This window comes from Gopherus evgoodei, chromosome 4 (assembly GCF_007399415.2).
Source record: "Gopherus evgoodei ecotype Sinaloan lineage chromosome 4, rGopEvg1_v1.p, whole genome shotgun sequence".
NCBI classification, from domain to species: domain Eukaryota; kingdom Metazoa; phylum Chordata; order Testudines; family Testudinidae; genus Gopherus; species Gopherus evgoodei.
In genome coordinates, this window is record NC_044325.1 from 95,175,009 (window position 1) to 95,199,534 (window position 24,526).

At 38.6% G+C, this 24,526-nt stretch overlaps 1 protein-coding gene across 1 annotated transcript in view; it reads right to left on the reverse strand.

The window, feature by feature from the left end:
• The window catches only part of DCDC1 (doublecortin domain containing 1), a 426,134-nt gene that overhangs the window by 190,132 nt on the left and 211,476 nt on the right, over positions 1–24,526 (reverse strand). Inside the window, 5 exon segments of the mRNA XM_030562124.1 lie at positions 1,373–1,491; positions 8,588–8,671; positions 8,674–8,724; positions 20,740–20,845; positions 23,180–23,305. Of these exon segments, the coding sequence (XP_030417984.1) occupies positions 1,373–1,491; positions 8,588–8,671; positions 8,674–8,724; positions 20,740–20,845; positions 23,180–23,305 (486 nt within the window).

Below are 24,526 nucleotides of genomic sequence, written 5' to 3' on the forward strand. Positions count from 1 at the left end.
ATATACCTGTTGATGTTTTCCAGCGTGGAAAGTCTGTGGGTACAATGTGTTCTTTTAACCATGCCTAAGTATGTAATTAATAATGCTAATATACAGCTTGTAAAACATCTGGTATGTAAAATGCAGAACACACACAAAAATTGGAGATCAAAAAAGGATTAAAGCAAACAAACTTTTGTTTGTGAATGCCCAACACCAAAACTAGTCTGTACACTACTGTGTATACTATGGAGTTCTTGAAGGAGAATTTGAATCTATACCTGACAAAACCATTCTCATGGCTTGCACCATGGATTATCTAGTAGCAAGGACACTGGAATGGCACATGCATTTAGCATCTTAGAAAGGAGTTCATTTCAAGCAAAAAATTGCAAACAGTCCCTGAGAGAGTTGTAATGAATAGCAAAAAAAAATAAAAATAAAAATACTGTTGCAAATAGTTTTGCCTTTTGCTTATACTTCTCTAAGTGAACCCAACCTACACATTCAGTCTAAACTGAATGTTTTTCCATTATTGTGTTTCTGACATCTGTCTGCAGAGCTCTTCAGCATATCTGGAGTTGCATGTAGTGGTCAGAGGATTATAGATAGTGAGACCTCTGGGATGTTGTTTTGTTTCTTGCATTTGCTAAGGAAGTAGATGTCATTGTTAAATTTTGCTTCCTTTTTCTTCATGTTTTGGAGTTCCCATTTCAGATAGCAAAATTCAATATCTTCCATTGTTGTATGCTTTTCCACTGATTTCAATGAACTTTGAATCAAGTTTATAGTTATAAGGGACAAAGTGAAAAAGCATGTACATGATGTGATGATCCTAAAGAAAAGAGAGTCTCATGGTGATGGCCAAGATAAGAAAGAGTTACTGTTAGCACGGAAACCAACAAGTAACTTTACTTTTTGTGTTTGGTGGGGAAGGAGAAGAGGAGAAGGACGATATTCCAGTGCTCAACTAACAGAACTCAGCTGGTGTAAATTTTCATAGCTCCACTGACTGCAGGATCCACCCCAATAATCTTGCAGGATTAGCAGAATCAGAATGCATTCAGACTGGGAAAAGCAAACACTATATTGTAGCGTCAACTCCATTTTTAGCTTATATATTTCAAAGAGGCTACATTCTTAAACTGTCCAAACCAGAGAGAGAGATGACTAATAATTAGATAACTGTTTATATTGAAATTCTGATCCCAGTAGTAATTTGAAGATGAAAGATCAGATATAATAATACTGTTTTATTTCAGTGTTCCTGAGTCATATATGTTAATCAAATATGACTCAGGAACACTGAAATAAAACAGTATAGCAGCATTTCCCAATAACAGTTAAATTACCCATTAAACTACATATGGTACAAACAACATATTATCAGTACCTTTTCTGTACTGTTAACTTATATCCTTCCAGAGATGTGCCATCATCTGTCTCAACTCTAATTGGATGACCAATAGCTAGACAGCTCTGTACCATAGCTCGACTCAGAATCATTCCAGCCTTCCAATGAATGGAGAAAAAAGGGTTTGAATAAGTTAAAAGAACCAGAAAATTCAACAATGTGTTACAAATAGAGAGGTCATTATGCCTGGATAACCCAGGATATTAACAGTTGCAGAAAGTGAAACACTACCCACAACTTAGCAGTCAATGAGCCCTGCTCAGAACCAGTGATCTTCTGTACAACAAGGGTGGCATTTTACAGTTCAGTGCAAAATAGAACAGACCCTTGATATCTTCCTGTGTCCTTTTTCTGTGCATATTTCACAGTGCAACAATTTAGGGTCCATAACGTGTCACTTGCTATCCTTATAACTACAGAGTTACTTGAAATATGTATGCACAGAAAAAAGTTCAGTGAACTGCAAAGATTGCAACAAATCTATAGTCTTTGAGTCAATTTAAAGTTTTACTCCAAGTCTGAAACAGTGCTGGTTAAACATCTTTAAAGACTAGTTTGAACTGTTTTGTTGTTGTTGTTGTTGTTCTAATGTCCGCACTTACTCCCAAAGCAGATGACGAAGGCTTTGTTAGAAGTGAAACATTTAACAATATTTTATGGCATTTCTTTACATTGCATTTAAAATTATAACAAGTATTTTCACAAGATTTTCCCAAACATTTTGTTGGCAATATTTTAATACATTATCAATTGTGGCGAGAGAAAAATAGGACAAAGGAGATAGAATAGAAAATAGGGAAAGATTTATTGGATGAAGTAGCCTAGCACACTGCCAGAGCAGGATTGACTCCCAAGAATATTTGCTAACTCTTTGTCCAGTGTTCCTTAAATAATCATGGTGGGGGAGGGGGTAATGTCTCATGACTTTTTTGGGGAGCCTATTCCCCAGCCTCATAGATCTCACAGTCAAGAGTTTGTCCTGACAGTCATTGATTTTCATTCAATTATTTCTAGTTATATCCTCTTTTACAATAATAAATAATTCCTCTCCATTATTGGTACACACTTATCTGTATGAAAATGTTAGTTTATAAGGACAGTTTAAAATGTAAATCATCACCTGATATAATTTTTATCAGTCTTGGAAAACTGTCATGAAAATTTATCTAGTTGGCTGCAAAATCTATTCACCCACCCCTTCACCAGGATGATGTTGGTGATGATGACAGGGGCGGTGGCGTTGGGAATTATGCACTCCAGATTAGCAGGGCAAGTAGAATTTTGAAAAGCTGACTATATCTCTAGGGTACATAAATATTAAAAAATATGTATTATTTACCTTAAATATTTCAGTGGCTCCTGGGATGATACAGGCTAAGAGAGTACTTAAAGCTAGTAGTTGCCATACCGGAATCTATCAATGGTTATTGCACCATGGTACCTGAGACACTGCAGTATTTCCCTATATACAGGACATAATATAACTGCAGGATACTATAGGTGAATAACTATTGATAAATATTTACTTTTCAATGGCACTACTTTACAAAGACTTTTTTTAAAACAAACTAAATGTTTTAGTGATTTGTCTAATCCATAATAGTCATGGTAGATCCACGCTAATTAACCTTTACACCTACATAATAAAAATGTCATAACACGAAGTTACTGTGGATGGTTCAGCTAAATTGAGCACAGAAATAAATGTTCATCCAAAACTTCAACTGAAGCATATTGTGAGGTTTGCTAAAGTTTGGGTAACTTAGTTATTGGAATTTCACAGGCCACTGCATTTTGTAGTACCATCTAGGGCAACAAGCTGAAATGGCAGTACTTCTGAAAAGCCAGGAAACACTGGACATCTCACAAGAAAGGCTGTTTCTTGGGATTTCCAGACAGAAGGAATTTGGGTCAGATTCAAAAAAGGATTTAAACTTTTACGTGCATATCTTCATTAAACCTCTGAACCTTTGGGGTTTAAGTATCTTTGGGAGTTACAGGCTGCATATATAGATTTGCTTTTTATAGCTCAATAAAACAGTTATGAGAGAAGACGACGACCAAAAAGGTTTAGTAAACATTATGGTTCCAAGACTTGCAAAATTAGGAGAGACAAACAAGACACATTTCTGACTTGCAGGAGGGCAAAGAAAGCATTTAGATTACACAAACTCCCCCAAATTAGTACTCTTATAATGCAAAAGCAACCAGACACTGACATCAAATATTATAAAGCAGATCAGATAGTTGAAGTAATGGGCTGGGGCACTTTATTGCATCTCACATATCTAGGTATGATATAATAAATGTAAGATATTTATTCTAATATTGTATATATTAAAAAAATGCTCATAAAGTAACACAGAATCTATTAAAATGTGTTCATTTTATCCTGCCCAATGAAAAAAAAAATCAGAGGACTTCAGTATTTGTTTCTTTCATACCGCTCAATAAAAAAGAAAGGAAAAAAATCAGCTAAGATCATTTCAAAAGCCTGTCAAATAATTATCTGAATTGTTTATTAAAGAGCAATCTCTCTTGATTCCATATGTCTCAAACTTGCTTTGGATCATTGTCCATAGTCACTGGGGAAAGTGTGAATAATAATTACATATTTGGACTTTTATCTTGCCATGAGTTCTGTATGCAGAGACGTGCTCTGTATGCAGAGACGTGCTCCTCACATGAAGCCCTATTGACTTCAATGGGACCCCAAGTGGGCAGAGGGATGTGTCAATATACAGCTCATTGCAGAAATGGGGCCTTGATGCTTAGTGTTAGATGGATGAACCAGGAAATTTTACCACTTTAAGTGAAGCAATAAAAAATAAACCTGAATCACTTCTCACAAGCCATATTTATTAGTTAAATACCTTTGCTCATTTATCTACATCTAACTCAGGGGTGGCCAAACCACAACTCACGAGCCGCAAGCACATCTTTACAGTTAAAGTGCAGCTTGTGGAGTGCCTCCCCCTTCTCTGCCTACCAGACTGGGGTGGGAGGAGCTCAGGGCTTCTGCACTGCAGCTGAGTGGTGGGGCTAAGGACTTCTTCTGCCCAGTAGGAGGGGTTCTCAGGGTTTCAATCATATGGGGGCGCACCTTCCAAGGCTCAGGGCTCAGCAGATGTGGGCTAAAGTCCCAAGACCTCCTCCCTCCTCCTACAGGGCTGAAGCCCTGAGCCCCAGCAGATGCCTCCCATGGGCTGAAGCCCTGAACCCTGGCAGGTGCTTCCCATGGGGCTGAAGTCCTGAGACACCCTGTCCCACAGGGCTGAAGCCCTGAGCCTCAACAGGCATGTCCTAGCTCTAGAACTTCTGAAGCTTGTTGTATGTAGCTCAGTAAGTTTGGCCATCACTGATATGTATACATACATACATATCTCATATAAAAAGGTAAACTGTTATAGAATGAGATATTTGCTTTAACCTCATTCTATATCTCCTATCAGAAACAGACACCCAAAAGAATCCTGTTTAATATGGTGCTATTCCAGGCTGAAACAGTAAAATGGATGTGCTCCCTCCCCTGAGTGATGTCCACTTACACTACAGCTATGCCTTTTAGGAAAATAAGTACAGTACAAGTAGCGTACAATTGCCCACAGTGTTAGCAATATGCTTCTGTTTGACAAGTGAGCAATGGCTGTCTTGTTGCGATCATTTGACTTGAAACTTGATAGGGGCTGGGTTTGGCATTCTGTGACTGGTTACATTCATCAGGAGGTGAAGTTCCAGAACAAAATGATCTGATGGAAGCAATTAGTATTCCAGAATAGGGTTGCCAACTCCCTTGTCCTGGAGTCTCCTGGAATTAAAGATCGATCTTCCATTAAAGATTATATCCTGAGATGAAATATCCAGGAATACGTCCAACCAAAATTTGCAACCATAATTCAGAACTACAGTAGGCCCTCTGGCATGTGAATGGGGCCTGTGCAAGGATGCAATAATTTTTGGTATATAATATGGTACAAATAAAGCACATCACAAAATTGATAATATTAGACAATAAAATTCTGATTTTAGTCTCTATTCTTTAAAATAATTATGTAATTTCTGGGACACCTGCAGCTGTGCAACTATAACTATGACAAATACATATAATTTAGTGCGTTTATAAACTCCTTAAAGTTTGGAAAGAATGTATTGGCTAAAGTACAGTTGGGCAATGGAAGCTCTCAGCTCTCCTATAGTTCAACTTTGCAAAGATTAGCAAACAGTTTGGTCCCATATTAGTGTTGTGTTTTTCAGTAAGGATGAGGGAACACACATTCAAGAGTGAGAAAACAGTGGGGTCCAGTTTTCCATGATTTAGTTCCTGTTCTTGTGCAGGGCTCAACAAACCCCTAAAGCTGCCCATCAACCAAGTATAGCCAAAGCACAGTCCATTCTAGGCATGCCTCTTCTTGTCCTTGGCATGCTCCCTCTGCTGGTATCTGAGAGAATAGAGGTATAATTGATTTTTCAGTCTGGTGGCAGTTTTGAAAAAATAAAAAAAAATAAAAAATTGGTTCAGTTCAAACCAAATGTGAAATATTATGGAATTTTTGGTGAACTGAAAAAGTTAGTTTTGGGTCTGTTTCAGGATGGGGATTCTAATCTGGGTCTCCCACATCCCAGCTGAGTGTCCTAACCACCTGGTTCAAGGTTATAGGGGGAGTGGGGCGCAGCAGTAGCACTAACAGTCCCTTCTCTCTTCACCAGCTACAGTGCTAGTTACACCTGGTAGAGGGTTATGTGGGAGTGTACACTACATGCCGTCAAAAGAAGCTTGCAGTGTAGAAATACCTTAAAGGAGCCAGTGAGGCACAGCTTAGGTGAGTAGAGCACATGCTTGAAAGGTATGATTATATATGTGAGTACATACCCTACACACTTTCTACTCCTCCAAGCTATGCCTTGCTGTCTACACTGCTAATTTAGCTATGTAGTATCCTGCTGATGGGGCCTTCCCCCTCTGCTGGGAAAGACACTCCCCCCACCCCCCTCCCAGCAGGAAAGGCTCTAGAAGGGAGGAAGCAGTGGGGAAAGGCTCTGCCAGCCCCTGCTGCTGAATCCGTTCCCCACCACAAGGAAAGCCTCCGACAGTGGAGAAAGGCAAAGGGGAGGCTCAGATTTTACTCACTGACTTTCTCTGCCAAAGCCTTTCCTTGCTACAGTGAAAGGCTCCAGCAGTGGGCAGTTGCTGAAGCTCTTCTCCACTGTCTCCTCTCTGCCAGAGCCTCTCTCTAACACATATAGCTACACACTGCAGTGTGGACACCGCAGGCTTTTCACTGCACTATGTACCTTCACATTATGCTGCTGCCAATAGCGTCTAGTGGAGAAGTTGCCTAAAAATTAATGTGAGTTTTGTGACTAAATCTGCCATGCAATGAAAAAAAAAAAATAAGAGTCCAACATGTTGTATACACTGATTTTTAGTACTTTACTACTTTTATGGGAACTGTGGGAAGTTCACAGTGTTGTTTTCTAATTTTACTACTAGCTTACAGTAGAATCTCAGAGTTATGAACATCTTGGGAATGGAGGTTGTTCATTACTCTGAAATATTCGTACCTGAACAAAACATTATAGTTGTTCTTTCAAAAGTTTACACTGAACATTGATGTAATACAGCTTTGAAACATTACTACGAAGAAAAATGCTCTTTCCCCTTTTTTTAGTAGTTTACATTTAACACAGTATTGTACTGTGTGATTTTTTTTGTTTGTTTGTTTTTGTTTCTGCTGCTGCCTGACTATGTCCTTCTGGTTCCAGATGAGGAGTGTGGTTGACTGATCAGTTCAGAACTCTGGTGTTCATAACTCTGAGGTTCTACTGTAGTTGGTTTTTTGCACTATAACATGGATTATTCAAATACATTGGTAATAATTCACTTCCTGAGAAGCAACATGATAGGAATTAAGTTTAAAAATGTTGTCTTCATTAGCTAGGACAAATACCAGACTAACTTATAGCAATTGCTAATAGCTTGCCCAATTCCCATCACCAACAGTACAAGAAAGATTACTTTCTTTTCCAAGGTGGTACATAATGTAACAAATATATTTGCTTGATATTAATCCATAGCTGAAAGCATAAAGTAAAACACAGAATAAAATGGCTAATGTCAGTATTTCTCCAAAATACAGCAACTTCACATAACAAATTAGAGCCAAATTTTGCATTGGTTTATCTCCCCCCTCTACCGCTTTCTTTTTATCCTTACTTTCAGCCTGTCCATTGTCTTCTCTATCAAATGGTGGTCACAAGAAAGACATCATTATTTCCAAAGGTTTCAGCAGAAAGGTAGCCCCTGCATTTTGATCTAAATACTATCAGCTTGTGTTCAGTCTGCACTCCTCTGGAACAATGTTTACAGCTGGGCTCTGACCAATGAGCATGCTCTGTTGCTGGCACCTGGAAGTTTTATCCTGTACTTCACCAGCTGCATCTTAACTGCTGAGCACAGCTGTTTTGGTAAGTTGTGGAAGAACAAGTGGTCTTTGAAAAAAAAAAACCCCAGCACTTGATCTATTAAGTGCTTTCTAGATTAGTATCAGGATTTTAATTCAGTCCACTAGCAAAAAGGAACAGCAGAAAACATTAATATCTTTATCTTTTTTTATTAATACCTTTATCTTTTTTTTTTAAAATGGGTTGCCTGTATGTTGCATGATTTATAGCTCCTATAAAGAATTGACCCTTGACTCCATGTAAAATTAAAACCATAGTCTAACCTGGGGGTGATGAAACTATCTATGTAGCCAAAACTCCAGTGGTTGCTCCCATTCCACCTTCCCTGTTGTAAGGTATAAGGAGACCCTGCACAGTCAGGCTCCATGTCACATGGAGGGTATGTGCCACTGTGCAGATTCCCAGTTTCCTATTCTTCCCTGAACCCCCAGTGCAACAGAACCCCAACTAGGCTTGGGGAGGTGGGGACAAGATTCACCCCAAGGGGAGAATTTATATTTTAAATTTAAAAAAATCTAACTTTAATTATCATAGAGTCTGATCAAAGTTAAAGAAAAAGCTGCCATAATGACATTATTATTAGCCCACAAAATAGAGTCCTCTGAAGTAGCCCAAAACACTGAAGACTGCAAAGCCTAATTGTGATGCCTCTTATAATTATTCTTCCCTTTTATGCCAGTGAATTTCATTTATTTCCACTAAAATTGATATCCTATCTGATCAATACAATACCTTTGTGATTAGCCACATGTTAGCCAAAGGCCACAGTGTTGATGGGACTTTAGATCCTGACAGTCCATTCTTCTGGGAAGTACTTTCCTCATTTTATCCATGGCAACAGAGACATGAAAAACTATCTGAGGATCGGCCTAAACATATTAAAAAAACAAGAGCATTACTGTAATTGGTATTTTAAATTAATACCACTAGAATATTCAGCAAATACTACAAATGCCTGCTAATGTACCATACAACCTTAGTATTCTACTGTAGAGATTGTATTTTGTACTTTACAGGTTCTGAGTAAGATGATTTGGCCAACATATGTACGTATACATAAAGTAATATTTGTGAATTATGTTAATCTCAATAAATAGATTGGATTACAACATATTATGGTTTCATCATTTTAAGGGCTGAGTGCATTTTGGCCTTGATACCAAACAAGACACCAGGCACTGTTTGCATTTCCCTAAGTGCAGACCTTCATCCTAGCCTCCCTCTGCTCTAAGAGGGAACTAACCTGCACTGGGTCTAAATGCAGTGCAACATACTTCTTCCAGCACAGCTACAGTGACAGACAGAAAATAATCCTACAGTAACTGATTATGTGACCTGTATGTTAAAACCTAACATTAGAAGGAGAACAGTTACAGTGAAACAGATACATTTTAGCTATGCTATAGATTGAATAAAGTAATGTACTTAATATTGTACTTACCAATTACAAACTAATTTTATGTAATTAAAATAAAAACTATAAGATTACTTAAAAATCTGGTTTATAGAAAGTTAACCATTATAACTTTGAAGTTTACATGTTCCTATTCTAGTCGTGAGAATTGCCCTTGCCAATCAGCTAATAATTTGCTCAGTACTTGAATATGGAGATAATAATCTGAAAGAGGCTCTCACTTTATTAATGGAGTTTTATCTCATCAAGGCACAAAGACTGGCACACACAAGTCCCATTAGTTACGATATAAGACCATTCTGCAACAAATTTGAATGTTCTATGACTTCTCTTCAATAGGTTTGGGATACACTAGCTAACACAAACACTACTTGATGTTTTCACTAGAAATTATCAGTGAATGATTGAGGTATAAATCTATATATGAGAAAAACAAGGGCCAGATCCTTGGCCCCATTAAGTCTTTTCTCGCCATTCCTGAAGACACATGTAACATACAGGTCATAATATATTCAATTCCCCAGCACCTTCAGAACCTAAGTGAGTAGACCAGCTGCAAATGAGGTAGAGAAAATTGTATTCCTCCTGCAAATTGACTCTGTGTACCACACAGACAGACGTTTAGTCCAGATCTCCACAATCTTATCTGTAAAATAATTTGAAAAAGCTTCACAGTGTCCGAACCTCTGCCATGAAAGGCAAATAGTTTCAGTCTAGTAGACAGTTTTCCCAACTCAAAACAGTTTTGTTGCTCAGAATTTTGAGGTTCCTATGGAAACAAAAACCCTCTGGACATATTATATGCATTATATTATAAATATTCAATAATAACTAATAATACAGTAGGACCCTGAAACCCCAGTTTGGATCAGAGGCTTATTATGCTATACAAACACAAGGTCCCTACCCTGAATTCCTCCCACTTTAGCAGTTGTAGGTCACTTAGTGATTTCCAGGATGAGTGCAAGGAAGCAGGTGTTTAGGAGTCACTGTATAAATAGTTAAGGATAACAGATCATTATAATGTCTCTCATAGATCAGCAGAGCAGTCTGCCACAAGAGAGTATTCTTCCCTCAGAGCCTTGAATCCTTATAGGTTCCATTAGTCTTTGATGAAAGAAATAGCCCCTTCATCCTGAAGGAAAGGAGCATGATAGCATCAAAACAGATTTTCATTCTGATTAACAACTGAGGACCAGATCCTCAGATGGTGTAAATCTGTATAACTCCTCTGAAGCTAATGCAGCTGAAGATCTGGCCCTGAATATTTATAAGAACTGAAGATGATGATAAGAAAGGTGACAAGATCTTCTGTTATTTTTGGCTATATAGTGACAATATTAAAAAAAAATAATCTCATATAAATAAAATATGCTTAGTATGCTTTTAGGAGACCCAAAATGTGTATCTTTGCCAGAATAATACAAGCTGTACTTTAAGTGAATACGATTGGGCACAATCTATTACTTGAAGTGAAATCTTAAAAGTCTCAATACCAAGTGACTGACAAGATCCTTTTGTCCTCAGAGAATGCTTTCTGTAGAGGCCAATCATGCTTCCAACAAACACTGGAGGTCCATCTGTCTTAACACTTGCATGTGACCCTTGTTTAAATGTTTGAGGAAAGAAAAGCTTTTGAATGAACCACATTATTCGACATCTTTATAAGCTTCTAAGACAAGGCTGTAGTAACAAAAAACAATATTTGCTTCCTATGTAAGAGGAAGTGAAAGGAAATGAATAGACTCATTGTTCACCCTCAGATCCCACCTGGATGGAATAATACTTATTTTAAATGAGACTGTGTCTAAATTAGCAGTGCTTGATCTATAATATAAGGACTACTGATGTATAAGCCAAAACACTCACTGTTCAATGACTGCTTCCATGAAATTTATGACCCAAATATTTTGTATAACCACAAGACAGCAGATCAATATAATGGAGATTTAACCTACGATTTCTGTATTGGAAGTGTTATATACTTCTAACAAGTCTGAAATACAATGATCAGTATCTCTTGTGATTAGGATAAAATCAATGGGCCAACAGTAATTCCAGTAAGGATAATGTAGTTATTGCAGCTGATATTGGCCCTATGTACTTGGCGAGGTGATTAAAGTTTCACTGGAAATAAATTACTTTGATTTCAACAGAACCATTTTTTAAACCAGAGAGATGTAGGAATGAAACTATCTGCTACGAGCTTGTGCCCACATGCATCAGCTACTGTTGGTGGGGCTTTTGAATTGCAAATGAACAGAAAAGCCTAATTAGAAAGGATGTTCAGAACTCAAATAAGCACTCAAAAAGAAGGGGGGAAAAACAAAAATCCCAGCCTGAAATGAGATATTAGATAAAAATAGCGATGTGGGAAAAATGTGTTGTTGACATACTTCTAATCCACTCCCTTCTGAAAGCAAATGAGGCTGGCAAAGCAGCAGAAGCAGAACATAAAACACATCTGGTACAGAGATATTTGATTTCGTAATACCGTTAGCCAGCAGCAGGCAGATCTTACAAGGGAATCCCCACAGTTATTGTACAATGACAATGAATATTTACTAATCCTCCTCCAAAGGCTCCAGGCTTAAGACAGCACTCTTACTCAACCTCACTATTATGAATTGCTATCAGATATCAGAGGTTTCACTACAACTGGGTAGAAGATTGTTTGGGTTGGAATTAGACACAAGTATCATTATGATGTGTGCCTCTTTGTATAACACCTGCTGCAAGTCCCTATACTCTTGTTATCACTACCAACAGGTTTTAATCTTTTAACATTGGGTTTAGTGGTGCAGCAGTGAGGAAGCATTAGCCCTTTGTATTCATCACAGGCTGGCACTCAGGACTAACACATGCTGTTCACCAGGAGATAATAAAGTGGACAGTACCCAAGTGACAACTAGATAAAGAAGCAACAGCATGTTCCTCTCACCAGCTTCAGATGATGTTAACACCCTGCAGAGCTTCGGGCAATGGCACCCCATAGAAGCAACAATGGCCATTAACTTTTATTTGAGATTTCACCTTCATTATATTTGATAGTTTTGCTTCAAACTAGCAGCCTATGACAGTGAACTGAAGATATGCAACTTGAGTGAGCTAAAGTGCTCAAAAAAGCATTAGAAAGTGCATTGAAAATTATATTCATAGCATGTGCTGTGCTATGCTAAGCTATAATATCACATACCAGAGTACCTCGTTTCTGTCATACATGCTATTAAACATAAGCCCACAGATAGAAACAAGCAAAACATCCATTCCACCCTCTAATAAAATTATTACTTGAAAATTCTTCCTTTCAGAAAAAAGGCAAAGGGATAAAGCATATGATGCAGCCATAAACAATATTGGAAATTGTATGAGGAAAGCCAAGTTACCATAGACAACATCTGAAAAAATTCATTCACTAACATTAGCTGAGACTTGGTCTGTAAAAAGGGACTTGTACTTTAGTGTTATTATTCACAGCTACTGGTTCTCAACCGGGGGTATATGTACCCCTGGGGGTGTACAGAGGTCTTCCAGGGGTTACAATCAACTCATCTTACTTATTTGACTAGTTTTACAACAGGCTACATAAAAGCCATTAGTGAAGTCAGTACACACTAAAATTTCAGGCAGACAATGATTTGTTTATACTGCTCTATATTCTATACATTGAAATGTAAGCACAATATTTATATTTCAATTGATTTATTTATAATTATATGGTAAAATGTGAAAGTAAGCAATTTTTCAGTAATAGGTTGCTGTGACACTTGTATTTTTAGGTGTGTTTTGTAAGCAGTAGTTTTTAAGTGAGGTGAAACTTGGGGTATACAAGACAAATCAGATTCCTGAAAGGGGCACAGTAGTTTGGAAAGGTTGAGAGCCAATGATTTACACAGCACTATAAATATGCATTTAAGTGAGCTGACTGTAGGTATTACTGCACATTGTGAATGATGCATTTTTATATTGAGGAGGAATTTTCTAAGGGAGTGATAGCATTGAAGTTACAAGGTCAGATTAATTGACTGAAAGCAATGGAGGGAGGTGCAAATTATACATCTCTTTGAGAGTCTGGGCCTTGTGGAGGAGTCACGCTGAGAAGGACAGGTGAGAATATTAGCTATCCTCAACCCTGTTTCCTGCCAGCTAATAGTTAACAGATTTAACTATGGACTGGGCAATATAGGAGCCTTACTGGTAGAGGCTGCTCCGAGGATGTGCTGAATCCGTGCACTGTTTGACCATTCTGGCCACATCGTCTCTCCAGCAATCACAATCCCTTTTTGGCTTTCTGGAGAGGGCTGGCCCTCTAGAGGTCTTTTGGTAGAGGGGATGTTGTTGCTATTTCTCAGTGCTGTAGTCTTGCCTCTCCTCTTAATACACCCTTAATGACAACAGCAGGGAAGTTCTGAAGGATGCCACTGAAGGATATTCCCTGCTAGTAGGGTAATTCTCCTCTGCCCAGTTACATCAGCTTTCTAACCAGAGTCCAAGTTGACTGTGTTAAACTTAAATGAAATATTACTTTATTACTTTCTTTCCATTTGTTAAATTGTCTTTCAAGAGATAACCAATGACCAACTAAGAGAAAGACACTAATAAATATGCAGTTCTCCTCTCACTTATACCAGTGTAATTCAAGAGTAATTCCAATGAAATCAGTAGAATTACACTAGTATATGACTGGTGCAAATGAGAGGAGAAACAGGCCAGTGGCAACTGGTATAGGGAAAAGTGGTCGGAGAAAAAAAGTTTTCTTATTTTATCTTTCTCTTCATGTTAATTTTTTTCCAGGCATTGCAATAGAGAATGTCCAAGAAGATAATTGTCAGCATCAATTTTTTAAAAAACATATATAAAGTCACATGGCTGCTGTCTTTAATGGGCTATAAGACTGATTCTTTTAATTTGAAATTACTTGACTTTGATAAAAAGTAGAATCTCTTGGTACATGTACAAATGCATTGGGATTTAATATTGCAGAGCAGTGGTAGGCAACCGATGGCACATGTGCCGAAGGTGACACGCAAGCTGATTTTCAGTGGCATTCACACTGCCCAGGTCCTGGCCACCGGTCCAGGAGGCTCTGCGTTTTAATTTTATTTTAAATGAAGCTTCTTAAACATTTAAAAACCTTATTTACTTTACATACAACAATAGTTTAGTTATATATATAGACTTATCGAAAGAGACCTTCCAAAACGTTAAAATGTATTACTGGCATGTGAAACCTTAAATTAGAGTGAATAAATGAAGACTCAACATAGCACTTCTGAAAGGTTGCCGATCCCTGTTGTAGAGCTTCAATGAATGATAGTTTAAAGATTAATTGGAGTTCTTAATATAGTGCTACTTTATATCACAGAATAAAGATAATAACCTCAAAACAGCTAGTTTTATATTTGTAAGTTACCATTATCTGAAGATTTTTAGAATTTATATTAGATGCTGAATGCAAGGTGAGACTTTTTAAAGCACCTGAAGTGAGTTCTGAGCAAAAACTGACATCCATTTGGGTGCTTCTGAAAATCTTTCCTTTTCACCACACTCTTAAATATTTTAGAATCCCATTAAAGAATAGGTCATCTATTATGCTCATCCATCTTCTTTTTAAGTTGAAATTTAATTTGTGACTCTCATTTCTATTACTGATAGAGAGACAGTTATACAAGTAGTGTGGAAGTGCAAAGGTTTTCTAAAATATAAGGGTGGTGAGGGTTCATATCCTTTTGGACTTGGCCAGGATTAATACATCATGCCCGAGAAGATTTCTAAATCATTGATCAGAGTTTCTATCAGAAGGCATTTAGGCTTCAATATTTCTTTTCTGGCTAAACTAGGTTATTGTTGAAGACTATATTATATATTAATAACATAAGAAGATTAATAATCTTCAACAAATACATATAGTTTAATATTTGAAATATATATCACATTCTCAAAATGAAGCTGCTGTAACTTCTTTTGAATGAGCATCAAAATAAAAGTAGAGATGACAGATTTGGATGAATGGTTTGGAAGATGATGTATTATAGCTGATTTCATATTTCCTGAATATGAATAGTTTAGTTCCTGGAAGGAGAGTTGCTTGGATTTTATATCTTTTTTAAAACAAGAAACAGAAACTTCAAGTGGGAATATTGTCAAATGGTGGTAGCAACGTCTACTTGCCAGTGAAACATGTACCAGTGCAGTGGGATTTTTTTTCTTAGTACTCTTTTTTAATATGACAGCCTTTGTGTGATATGTTTAGAGGACTTGAATTGACAAAATAATTGTATTAAAAGTATTAAACAGAGGACTCAAGTGGTACTTAGGCCATGAGCTGGATCTCTGCACGGGGTGAATTTTATCCAACGTTGATTGACTGAGAAGAATGTACAACTTCTTTTAACATTAGTGGGAACTGAGGACTTAAAGCCTTATACAGCACCTTGAAATTTTATCATTATGTCACAAATATGAGTGAAACAATTCAGGAACTTGTGCACTAAAGTTTAAATTGCTCTACATGCTCAGTAAAAGGTCAAGCATATAGAAGTGTGTGTAAGGTCCAAAATTACAGTTTCTCCAAGACTTCCTTTGTTAACAGTACAATATGATGAATTCCACAAAAGCAGTATGAATGGACAAATAACCTGACCTAAGAAAGTGCCCAAGGATGACATCTACTGATGGTCATCTATCCCACCTTGCTGATGTATAGGCCAATCTTCCTCATAGTGACAAAAGAGCAACAGGTTGTAATTGTCAGGGTTATCTGTAGTCCCAGATGCACGCATTGGGATTGTATGTCATAAATTCTACTCAGCGGGAAATGTTTTATTTTAATCTTCTATTGACAAGAACAGCTAGAGGTTGAGCAATAATATCTATACCTGAAGTCAATTTAAAAATGTATGTATCCAGAACATCTGAGCCTTTTGCCTTTTTAGTGTGTAATCTTCTTAGTGTCTTCTGCACCCATTGAGCTCCAAGGTTCGCAAATACAAAATACTGTAGGTATCCAGCACCTCTGCCCTGAATTTAGCTCTCTTGAGGATATCAAATTATCATTCACAATACATGTTCACCCCAGATGTGTAATTGTTGGATACTCTCACCTGTTTCCAATGTATACGCTCCCCTGGCTAGGCCTCAGCTCGTGACAGCTCTCTCAATAGGTTTAGCCAAGCTGTAGTTTTAATCTTCTATTAACATCCCATTCTTTATCTCCTCAGGTTTGTTTCTCATATTTTACTGTAGGTAGGAATTAGTAGTATTCGATGTTTTATCTTTTCCCCATTGCTGATCTATAGATTTGCATCTCAAGGTCATTTTGGAACACATTTATACCAGACACCAGAAGCATAATCAAAACAATGTACTAATATATAAACAATATCAGGTAACTATGCCCGAGACCAATGCAGGTTCGGGTCAGGATTTGATTGAGGGAGGAAAATCAGAACGTGACAGGTTGAAATTCAAAACCAAGTAGTTGTTTATTAATGGGGATAAGTTGCAACTTGGGCTGGGGAGGAGCACTTTTACCAACTAACAATACTCCAGAACAAGAATATACACACAACTTGAAACAGTCTATTTACATCCAAACAAAAGAAACCAAGCAGTCTATAATCAACTGCTTACTAAAATCCAGAACAGATACACAAAACTAAGTAAACTGTGCACACATTAACCGAATATTGTAAAATACAACAATTAATCACAATAGCAATCAATACATCAATTTGACTCTTATATACTATATACACAACTTGGTATCAAGTAGGGGAGGGGAAAAAGGGAAGAAGTTAAACAAACAGAGTATTTACAGCACACTCCAGGCGCAGCTGACCAGCAGTACAGACACCAAGGGCATGATGAATTGGCGGGAAAATAATCCAAAAAGAAAGTGAATCGACAGGACCTGAGCCAGCTAAATCCGGAGGAGACCTTGGCTGAAAGGGTGATCAGGCCTTTGAGCTAACCCGTGGATACTCCTACAGATTTTGGCGCAAGACTTAGTTTTATTCGAGACTCTTACTCGTGTCAGCGTCTGATTGGCCCCGAGCCCTTCACCACCAGGTTCCGAGCTGGTGCCTCTACGTCAATGACAACTGCACCCGGCACACTACTTTTCCACATAGCCCTATGCTTTTGCACACAGCACTAACTTGACCTTTTGACCGACAGAAGGTTCGAGAACAGGCACACTGGCATTTTTGCACACGGCAAGTCTGACGCTTAGGTGACCAGGGAAAAGAGTGGGAATAAGCACATGGCACTGCGGTGTTGCACACGGTACCAATGTGACCTTTTGACTGACAATTGGCCAAACAGACGCCATGTTTAAGCATAGGTTTAGGGCTGTGACAACATAAAAATGGTGCTTTAGATAACCATAACTTGAACACAGTAAATTATGCTGTTGCCCCACTACACAGGAAACAACCCTTTACACTGTCACAGAAGCAGCTTTAGGGGGAGCAATCTGGTGCAGTTCTGGCATTTAGGGGAGCAATCTGGTGCAGTTCTGTGTCTATTGAACTTTATTTGCCATTGGGGGTCAGGAACAAGGTTTGTCTCAGTATTATTATTTGTATCACAGAGCTGTGCTGGCACTGTCTAAAGGGAGAGACAATCCCTGCTCCAAGGATTTAACATTTTAAATAGACAAGAAAGACAACATGTGGAAGAGGAAACAGGCTCAGGGAAGTAAACTGACTTTCCCATGATCACATAGCTAGTCAGTGGTTCAGGAAAGAATAGAATGCCACTTCCTTCCACTCTGGAATAAGCTGCCTCTTTGTTTGTGAAGAATCTGTGAGAAAAAACTTTAATAGACTCAGGGTACGTCTACACTACGGGATTATTCCGATTTTACATAAACCGGTTTTGTAAAACAGATTGTATAAAGTCAAGTGCATGCGGCCACACTAAGCACATTAATTCGGTGGAGTGCATCCATGGTCCAAGGCTAGCGTCGATTTCTGGAGCTTTGCACTGTGGGTAGCTATTCCGTAGCTATCCCATAGTTCCCGCAGTCTCCCGCCCTTAGAATTCTGGGTTGAGATCCCAGTGCCTGATGGGGCAAAATCATTGTTGCAGGTGGTTCTGGGTAAGTGTCATCACTCATTCCTTCGTCCAGGAAAGCAACGGCAGACAATCATTTCATGCCCTATTTCCCTGGATTGGTCTGGCAGACGTCAGCACGGCAACCATGGCGCCCGTTCAGCTTTCTTTATTATCACCGTATGTGTACTGGATGCCGCTGACAGAGGCGATACTGCAGCGCACAGCAGCATTCATTTGCTTTTGCATGATAGCAGAGATGGTTATCACTCATTCTGTACCGTCTGCTGCCATTGTAAATTGGCAATGAGATGACGGTTATCTGTCTTTCTGTACCGTCTGCTGCTATCATGGGTGCCCCTGGCTGAGGTCGGCCGGGGGTGCAAAGGCAAAAATGGGAAAGACTCCCTGAGTCAATCCCTCCTTTATGGTATCTAAAAATAGAGTCAGTCCTGCCTAGAATATGGGGCAAGTGTACTAGAGAACCAGTGTACCAGAGAACCAGAGAGCACAGCCGCTCCGTGTCAGATCCCGCAGAAATGATGAGCTGCATGCCATTCTAGGGGGGTGCCCCTGCAACAACCCCACCTGTTGCTTCCCTCCTCCCCAATCTTCCTGGGCTACCGTGGCAGTGTCCCCCCCATTTGTGTCATGAAGTTATAAAGAATGCAGGAATGAAACAGTGACTTGTTAGTGAGATAAAATGAGGGGGAGGCAGCCTCCAGTTGCTATGATAGTCCAGGCAGGACATTAAACGGTGGCAGGGGAGAGGAGCCCAGCCTCTTGCTGCTATGATAGCCAGGCAGTATAGGAATCTTTTCTTTACACATGAAAGGGAGGGGGCTGATTGAAGCTCAGCCCCCAGTTGCTATGATGAGGACGGTTACCAGCCGTTCTGTACCATCTACTGGGAATGATGGGGAGTCATTCCTATTTTTACCCAGGCACCCCCCTCAGCCAGCCTCACCTGAGGCCAGCCAGGAGCACTCACGGGCAGATGATGGTACTGCAGCAATCAAGCATATTGTACCGTCTGCCACGGGGAGGGAAGAGGAGCAGATACTGCTCTTTACTGCTGCAGCATCGCGTCTACCAGCAGCATTCAGTACACACAGGGTGACATTAAAAAAAGTCAAGAAACGATTTTTTTCCCTTTTCTTTCACGTGGGGTGGGGAGGGAGTAAATTGATGAGCTATACCCTGAACCACGCCGGACAATGTGTTTGAACCTACAGGCATTGGGAGCTCAACCAAGAATGCAAATACTTTTCGGAGACTGCTGTGGACTGTGGGATAGCTGAAGTCCTCCTTACCCCCTCCCTCCCCCATGAGTGTCCATTTGATTCTTTGGCTTTCCGTTACGCTTGTTACGCAGCACTGTGTAGCCTGGAGATTTTTTTCAAATGCTTTGGCATTTCGTCTTCTGTAACGGAGCTCTGATAGAACAGATTCGTCTCCCCAGTATCTCCCATATGGTCCATGCTGGAGCTTTTTTTGGATTTGGGACTGCATCACCACCCGTGCTGATCAGAGCTCCACACTGGGCAAACAGGAAATACAATTCAAAAGTTCGCAGGGCTTTTCCTGTTTACCTGGCCAGTGCATCCGAGTTCGGATTGCTGTCCAGAGTGGTCACAGTGGTGCACTGTGGGATACTGCCCGGAGGCCAATACTGTTGATTTGCGGCCACACTATGATATGGTAACCGATTTTAGCACTACTCCTCGTTGGGGACGAGTACAGAAACCCATTTAAAGAGCCTTTTATATCGATATAAAGGGTCTCGTAGTGTGGACGGGTGCGGCATTAAATCGGTTTAACGCTGCTAAAATCGGTTTAAACGCGTAGTGTAGACCAGGCCTCAATGTAAAAGGTGCATGACAGCTTTAAAGTTGTACTCTATTCGCTTTTCTAAGTAAACTTAAAGTAGTCACAATAACTGGCTTAATTTAAATGATTTGAACAATCAAGATGACTTTACTCAGATGTTTATATGAATATTAGATTAGGACCTGGGTCTACTTTTTCAGTTACCAAATACATTTGGTTTGATAAGTGAGGCTTATATGCTTATTCCTTCTGTATTATGGAACTTTAAATGCAAAAGAAAATTACAGTATCAAAATGAAATTCTGAACTCAAAATTTATACAAACACCACCAAAATATAAACAGCAAATAATAGTTACTGTATTAGACTAATAATTTTGATTTTCTTTCATTTTGAAATCTCTTGTAAAAAGCAAGGATGTTAACCTTTGGAGTGTCTGCATTTATGGGACACTTGTTACATCAATGAAATTAGAACATTCAAAATACTAACTTGCACAAAATAGGAAGTGAAAGTCAGGTATATAAAAAGTCATACTTAATCTATGTAACAATTTTGTGCTAACAAAAAAGAATAAACTTACCTTGTACTGTATAAAATGGCTATTCATGTCCACCTTTTCCAAGTTTTGAAGTGTCTGGTGGTTTGTGCACTGGAAGTTGCCTGGAAATTCTGTACAAGCTTCCCAACTGAGAATAAAAAAAGTCATTACAAGATTCTTTATTGGGACTTTTTATTTAGAGAGTACTACTACAGCTTCTATATTTAAACTAAAGTTTACATATTTTCAGATATGTTAACTGTGTGTTAGCATATAATTAAGACTTATAAACAGTAAAAAAGTATAAGCAATGCTCAGTATAAGGTGTGCTAAGTTAAATATTATAAATTATACACAGGCTTAAATCAAAGTTAAACCTAAAATCCAATGGACAACATTTTGACACTTTGGTCCCAGTCGTTCGGTCCAACCAAATTGTACTTGGTGCAAGGAACCCAAAGGGGTAGAGAAAAGATGGTTTTATACTACTTTTGCTCTCTCCTGATCAGAGGCATTCATGGACTAATTTGACCCCTCGTGCAACTTAAAGCAGTTCCAAGACTGCTCTTAACGATGGCAGGAGTAATGGTCATTTCAACACCTGGGAATCACTGTAGTACAGCAACACTCCAACCACATCCTATCTCTTAGTCACACTTCTAACACACCATCTACACTGTGAGCTGCACAGTGGGGGAAAGGAGGGTGATACTGACCCAGCTTTGCTGGCTCGTTGCCTGAAGGGGAATCCTTGGTTGCCCTGATTGTTGGGAGTTTTGCCACTGACGTCATGAGATCAGGATTTCACCCAATATTTTTAAAAAACACAATTTTGTGTAGTAATGGGAGTAGATTACAGGAAAACAAAACTGTGTTGCATTTTCCTTTTTAGGTCTTCCCTTTATTATATGAAAAAGGAGAATGTTACCCCGTACTGATATAAAATCAGAAATAATAAATCTGCCCTGATCTACACATTTTTTAAGTCTACATGATTACATAAATGTTTGTGCTTATGTATTCAAAACACTTAGACATCCACATATAAAAGTGCTCATGTGCTGCAAGACCTCCCCTCTTTCCCTGTCCCTCCTATCTCAATCCAAGCAACAGTGGTTGTATAAAGGACAGCAGGATCTGGAGGCTACAGTGAAATGGAAGCTGTAGCTAGGGCCTCTCAGAGAAAGGCACCAGTACTTACTCTGGAGAATCTTAACAATCCTGCAGTAGGCAGAAAGGTGGGCAATACCAACAGAAAATAAAAGAGGAACTAATTTGATAGTGCCTATTGTACAGAGTAGGGATTGGGAGGCAGGCTCAGAGATCAGCAGAGGTGAAGTGCATTTTTTGATTGTGACAGTCAGTCCTAATTAGAATTTTTAAATTGATATGCATATGTAATGGTGGAAATATAGGCTCTGATTCTGCAGACATTTAAGCACTTGAGTAGCCTTGATCATGTGAGTAACCTCTTTAACTGAATGGCACTACTCACATGCTTAATGTTATTTACTCATGTGCATAACTGTTTCCATAAAGAGGAGGTCTGGATACGAAATTTACATAAAGTGTTGAAAAATGCACAAGCAGCTATTTAGCTGACTACTTTTATTTTCAGCATTTTAACAGTTAAAATGAAATGTTTCATAGGTAAATGTTTTAAAATGCATTTTAGCAAATGTAAAAGCAAAGTCTTTTATTTATATTTCAATAAGAGTACTGGAACTAAACTATATTAGGACTCAACCAGGGGTAGATTAGGGTTTTGTGGGGTTCCTGAACCAGAGCAAGTGGGGGCCCCTTCCCATCCTTTCTGCCTGCAGTCTCTTGTCCCCTGCCCCAGCACTCCTGACGGGAAAATGGGGTTGGGGTGCGGGGCTTGCCACACCCACCCAGCATTCCTGCTCGGGAGTGAAGGGAGCAGGGTCGGGGAGCGGGGGCTTGCCCCACTCCACCCGCCTGCCCATTGCTCCAGCCAGGGAATGGGGTCAGGGCGCAGTGGCTTCCCTCACTCGCCCAGCACTCTAGCTGGAGAGCGGAGTCGGGGGCGCATGGGCGTGTTTTCACTCTACCTGACTGCCCAGTGCCTCCAATTTCCGGAGCCCTGCAATTGATCAGGGCCCCATGGCACAAGGCCTGTTGGACCAGTGGGTCATCCTCCACTAGACTCAACATTTCTTTATTGAAAAAAGAAAAAAACAGGGATAACAGCCCCCTACTTATTTTAGTCACATCTTGTAAAAATTGAAGGATGAGGTATAATAAATTAATTTTAACAACTATTGAAACCTCATGAAGAGCTGATGATGAAGTACTGATGTGTTGTACTGTGCACTGAAATGTTACAAATTGTCACATTCATAGGAAGATTTGCAGACTAGCTTTTCAACATTTTAATCATCCTCTATATTTCTCCCTTTCTTTCTCTGTATTCTTGGGTTTAGGGTTTCAGAGAACTTTGAAAAAGCAGAAGTTAATATACTTGTCACATCCAGGCAGCAGATCAACGTTAGGATCCAGAAGAGTTTTATAAATAACTGTGATACCATCCTTTTTAGCTGCAGTCACTCTGTCAAAGGTCAAACTTAGAACACGGTTTAAGGGAGAGCTGAAAAATGGAAATAAAATCAAAGCTAACCTTTCTGAAACAAAATCAAACAGCTTCAAAAACAATAATGAGATTATACATACAAAGGCAGTGATCATAATGGAAATGCTGTTGAAAGAACGAAGACAGAAAATATTAAAACCCACTGCATTTTATATATCGGAAAGAACATGAGTAATCTAGTAGCCTTTAGGCTTTAGTCTTTAGTTCAGGTGCTTCAATCTCAGATACTAATTCTCTCCCCAGCCATCTTCTTGTCTTTATTAACCTATGGGTTATGGACAGCAACCAAATTGAATTTGTCTTGCAATATTAGCTCTTCTATTGGAATAAACAACAATTTGGGCAGAAGAAATAAGTATTATGATCAGCACCCAGGTAATCATCTAAGGATAAACGAAGAACACGGTTACTACTCTGAAACCTGAAAACTGCAGATTAATGTTCATGAACAATAACTAAATATATAAATATATTTTGATAAAACAGACAAATTAGGTATTATTTTGTCAAAATACAATAATAAATACTAGTTTGTTTAATTGGCTGAACCTTAATGGGAAAAATCCAATGAGGTCTGTGATCAATAGATCAACCTTTAAACTGACGTATTCCTTTATTCATCTCATAGCTGTAAGCAACATTACACTAAAATTTAATAAAGCATGAATAACTTACATTTATACTCCTATTAGTAAAATTTCTTTTAAAGGCACACAGTCAACTTTTAAAATCCTATTTCCATATTAATATTTTTACTTACAAGTAACAACTAGAATAGAAAAGTAAATTGAAATATACTGGAGATAAATATATTTTTGCTCTTTTTCTAATTTGTTTACTTTGTGCATTTGATAGCACTTTTGTATATTCATAGTTTCATTGTTTCCACTGTACAGTCAATCAATTTCCCATTGTTCATTTGGGTCTTTTACACAGCAACAAAGGAAAAAACATATTCAGATAATCAGAGATCCTAGCTAAGGGCCCTTGGTTTGTATGGTTTTGTTTTGTTTTTTAACATAAGAGGTATTCAGGGGGCAGGTCAAATTCACTAAAATGCTTTTATTTCATTTTGGTGAAATTAGCCAATTGTGAGTTGTCAATGTCACTTTAAACAAAGAAAACAGTAATATGCTGAACAACAATTCTAAAAATGTGCCAAAACACATAAAATGAAATGTATGCTATTTGCATACTCTCCTAGTCTGCTTCTGAGGG